The 4559-nt window shown below is 44.4% G+C and overlaps 1 protein-coding gene across 1 annotated transcript in view; it reads left to right on the top strand.

Moving 5' to 3' along the window:
* The first annotated feature begins 4517 nt into the window (after positions 1-4517).
* Positions 4518-4559, top strand: part of npas4l (neuronal PAS domain protein 4 like) — a 5849-nt gene continuing 5807 nt past the window's right edge. Inside the window, exon 1 of the mRNA XM_036573537.1 lies at positions 4518-4559. This exon is cut by the window's right edge and continues 137 nt beyond it. Coding sequence (XP_036429430.1) covers positions 4519-4559 — 41 coding nt within the window. The 5' untranslated portion in view covers position 4518.

Here is a 4559-nt window from a genome sequence, read left to right as displayed (position 1 = left end):
CTGCAGCTGAAGAACTGAAAATGAAGAATGTTATTATATTATAATGACTCATTTATGACGACATCATAAAGCTTCATTAAAGAGTTCAGATCAAAGATCTGTGTTAGTGCTGATCAGGACGCAGTGATCAACTGATGAAGGTGCAGTGCGTGGAGTTAAAGTTAATGTGGAGTTAAAGTTAAAATTAAAATTTGAACAAAATTTTAATTTTCAAGTTAAAATTAAAACTTAAATGTGGATAAAGTGACGTGGCTGAAGAGAAACGATCAGCTGCTCTTCACCACAACTGAAAGATCTTCTGACTGAAGGTCAGTCGGCTGCTGTGGAAGCTCTGCTGGACCATTAGATGCTGAAGAAGCGCTCACCGCTGTTGCAACTGCACTGACTGCTGTACTGCTATAACCCTAAACACTGTGTTGTGATGAGCAGCAGAGCTGCAGGTTTGTGTGAGTCAGACATGCTGAGGCTCAAAGACTGAATTTATTATTAAAGTCAAGTCAAAGTTTATTTATAAAGCGCTTTTTACAACAGGTGTTGTCACAAAACAGCTTTACAGAAAAATCCGGGTCTGAGCCCCCATGAGCGTCGCCAATGATGACAGTGGCAGGAAAAACTCCCTAAAAGCAAGAGGAAGAAACCTTGAGAGGAACCAAGACTCAAAAGGACCCCATCCTCCTCTGGTCGACACCGGACAGCAAACATCGTTAGTATAAAATATTAGAATACAAAACGGGAAAAACAGGTGGAGCAACGGTTAATTAGATAGTTTGAGTTTATGCAACAACAGCAGCAGCATCAGGAGGGTCAGTTCATGAGGGTTTGAGAGGTTTGCACAGCTTTATACAGCATGAAGCTCAATGGTGGTCAAGCCGGTCGAGAAGGCTGGTGAGCAGTGGCACCACAATCAAGGCAGAAGAAGAACAGCCTCAGACGCACAGGATGGGCAGCTGTTCAACTCGACAAAGAAAGGAAACACACAGAGAGTCAGTTCTGTAAAGAGTGTTAACAGAGCAGCAGAGACTCCGGCAGGTCTAGATATTACAGCCTCACTAAGAGGGAGAAACCAGAAAGGTAACAGAGTCAGGAGGCTCCCTGAGATGTCGGCGCCCCTCCACTCCACCGTCAGCAAACCTGAGTGAGTGCGTGAGCAGCGGGACGACAGCACCAACACTCCCAGTTGACCATAATACTCTGTGACCATGAACCCCAGATCTGCACCTTTTATCTGACAGGAAAAACTAATTACCAAAGGCTCCACTGAACAAGTGGGGTTTTAGCCTAGACTTAAACACTGAGGCTGAGTCTGAGTCCCGAACACTGACTGGAAGATTATTCCAAAGCTGGGGGGCTTTGTATGAGAAGCTCCGCCCCCTGACGTAACTTTATTAATTCTAGGTACTAATAGTGAGCAGCACCTTGTGATCTAAGTAGGCGTGATGGTTCATAGTGAGAGAGAAGTTCACTCAGGTACTGAGGGGCGAGTCCGTTTAGAGCTTTATAGGTCAGTAAGAGAATTTTATAATCAATGCGAAATTTAACTGGTAACCAGTGTAAGGTTGATAAAACTGGGCTGATATGGTCAAACTTTCTGGTTCTAGTGAGAACGCTGGCTGCAGTGTTCTGGACTTACTGAAGCTTGTTAAAGCTTTTGCTGGGACATCCAGACAGCAGGGCATTACAGTCATCTAGCCTTGAGGTAATAAAAGCATGAACTAGCATTTAACACGGTCATCCCACACCAACTCTCAGAAAAGCTCCTCACTCTCGGACTGACACCCGCCCTCTGCAACTGGGTGCTGAACTTTCCTTGAATGCAGACAAGACCAAGGAAATGATTGTTTATCAAAGGAAGCGGGAGCTGCACACCCCCCTGTACATAGGTGAGACAGAGGTGGGGAGGGTGAAAACCTTCAAAGTCCTTGGCATCCACATCAGTGAGGATCTCACCTGGTCTCACAACACACACCTCACCATCAGGAAGTCCCAGCAGCGACTGTACTTTCTGAGAAGGCTGAGGAAATCTGGCATGCCAGCCAAAATTCTCAGCACCTTCTACAGGAGTACGATCGAGAGTGTTCTTACCAGCTCCATCATGGTCTGGTATGGAAACTGCACTGCTCAGGACAGAAAGGCTCTCAGCGTGTGATCAAAACTGCACCGTCCATCTCAGGAGCAGCCTTCCCCTCACTACAGGACACTTACCACACCAGGGTCATCAGGAGGGCCCACAACATGATCAGGGACAGTACACACCCCCAGCACCGACTCTTCACACTCCTACCTTCAGGCAGACGCTACAGGAGTGTGAAGTCCAGGACTACAAGACTGACGAACAGTTTCTATTCACAGGCCATCAGGCTTGTGAACACCTCACTCACTACCGAACTGGTTTACCATTGACTTTGCACTGAATAACTGCACCTTACATACACTGCACTGCTGCTGTCAGAACACTACTGTTTACATCTGTTACTTGCAACATGCACTTTATGAACCGCTGCTCTACATACTTGCACATACGCACACATCACACAATATTGCGGAGATGCAGGAAGGCTGTTCTAGTAATATTAGTTATATATGCGTCGAAGAACAGATCAGGGTCTATAATGACACCAAGGATTTTTACAGGTGAACCTGATGCAACTGAGAAATTAAGTTTAAGTGTTAAATTAGACAGTTTGTTTCTAGCTGCTTTTGGACCAAGAAGCAGAACCTCTGTTTTATCCGAGTTTAGAAGGAGAAAGTTACTCCACATCCAGTCCTTTATGTCTTTGATACAGTCTTCAATCTTGCTAAGGTTAATTCTATCATCTGGGTCACTTGCTAAATATGACTGTCATCAGCATAGCAGTGGAAATTTATGCCATGTTTACTGAGAATGGTGCCCAGTGGTAGCATATATAATGTGAATAATAAGGGTCCTAAAACAGAGCCTTGTGGAACACCATACTTTATTTTTGCAAGAACAGATGATCATCTGTTCTTACCCACATCATTTAATAAAAATCATCCTCAGAGAACCTTGTGTGTGTGTGTGTTTAATTAGTTTTGAAGTTGTTTGTTTTTGTGTTTTATGGTTTAATCATAGGTATTTATTTGTATGTCTGTATGTGTCTCTGACTGTGTGACTTACAGGCCCTTCAGGTCAGTTTGTGCCCCCCAGTGGTCAACGGCAGAATTACAGGCTGAGTAATTCTGATATTCTCTCAGGACCAGATTAAAACCCAGATTAAATTTAGACCTAAAAATTGAGATTCTCTATTAGTCTATTACTGTTACAACATAAGGAACTCCACCAATTTTAAAATTCTCTATAACTCAGTGTGTAAACAGTCATTCAGAGAGGTTTGGTGTGAAACAGTTCAGGTCGCCATGACTGCAACACAAATATAGACATTTTATTTACTATCCAGAACCACCAGTGAACCTACACGAGTCTTCTGAGTTTATATGGAATGTTGATGATGGAAAATAGTGGAAAATCTGAAATAATAAGTTTTCTTTGGGGACTATTTTGCCTCACAGCGCCCTGCATGTATCCCTCCACCATGAATGGAGTTTAATTTCTCAAAACTATCATAAAACAGTGTCTCAGTCATCAGGCAGTGAATTCATAACCATTTCATGTAGGAACTTTCTGTGAGGGAGCTTTTAGAGGTGGACGTCTGGTTCCTATCACCACCACTGTGAACAGTTCTGACTCGGTAAGTTTCTCTAGATCGGAGCGGTTCACACCAAACCACTCTGAACCTCTCTGAACTGCTCTGAACCTCTCTGAACTGCTCTGAACCTCTCTGAACCCCTCTGAACCTCTCTGAACCGCTCTGAACCTCTCGCTCTGAACCTCTCTGAACTGCTCTGAACCACTCTGATTACAGCTTAATCATTTAATTATGCAGATATTTTTGGAAAAGTGGTGGAATTTCCCTTTATTCTGAGGTTCTTAATGTATTTTTCTTTGTTTCGTACAAACATTCCAACAATCAGTAACGACACAGCAGCACTGCAGGATCACCAGCATGACAGATTATTAAACTCGTCAAGATTAATTTCTGCTGTAATAGGAAGATTTTAAAATGTATTTATTTATTTATTTATTTATCACCGCCTCTCTGTGTTTGTGACGTAGAGCTCCACATGAAGGCCGTCTGCTTTATTAGGCCACTCACCCCCCCCCCTCACTCTCCCTCCCTCTCCCTCTCCCCCTCCCTCTCTCTCTCCCTCTCTCTCTCCCTCTCTCTCTCCCTCTCTCTCTCTCGCCCACTCCCTCAGTGAGTATATAGAGGGGTCTCTCTCTCTGGTGGTTCAAACAGACCTCTAACCAGCAGGCGCTCTGAGTTTGTCCAGCCGGTCAGTTTGAGAGGACGGAGGTTCGAACGCTGCAGCTCTGCTTTCAGAGCGACGGTCAGAACTCTGAGGTGATTCTTCAGGAGGAGAAAATCGATCCTCCAGCTGAAAGTGTGACGCTGTGTTTAGAGTGATTTCAGAGCGGCTGCGCTTGGTCACTGTAAGCTAATGGTGTCCTGCAGGTCCACTAAAGGTGCGTCCAAAGCTCG

Source organism: Colossoma macropomum, unplaced genomic scaffold (genome assembly GCF_904425465.1).
Source record: "Colossoma macropomum unplaced genomic scaffold, Colossoma_macropomum, whole genome shotgun sequence".
NCBI lineage: Eukaryota > Metazoa > Chordata > Actinopteri > Characiformes > Serrasalmidae > Colossoma > Colossoma macropomum.
This window is presented reverse-complemented; position numbering and strand designations above follow the sequence as displayed.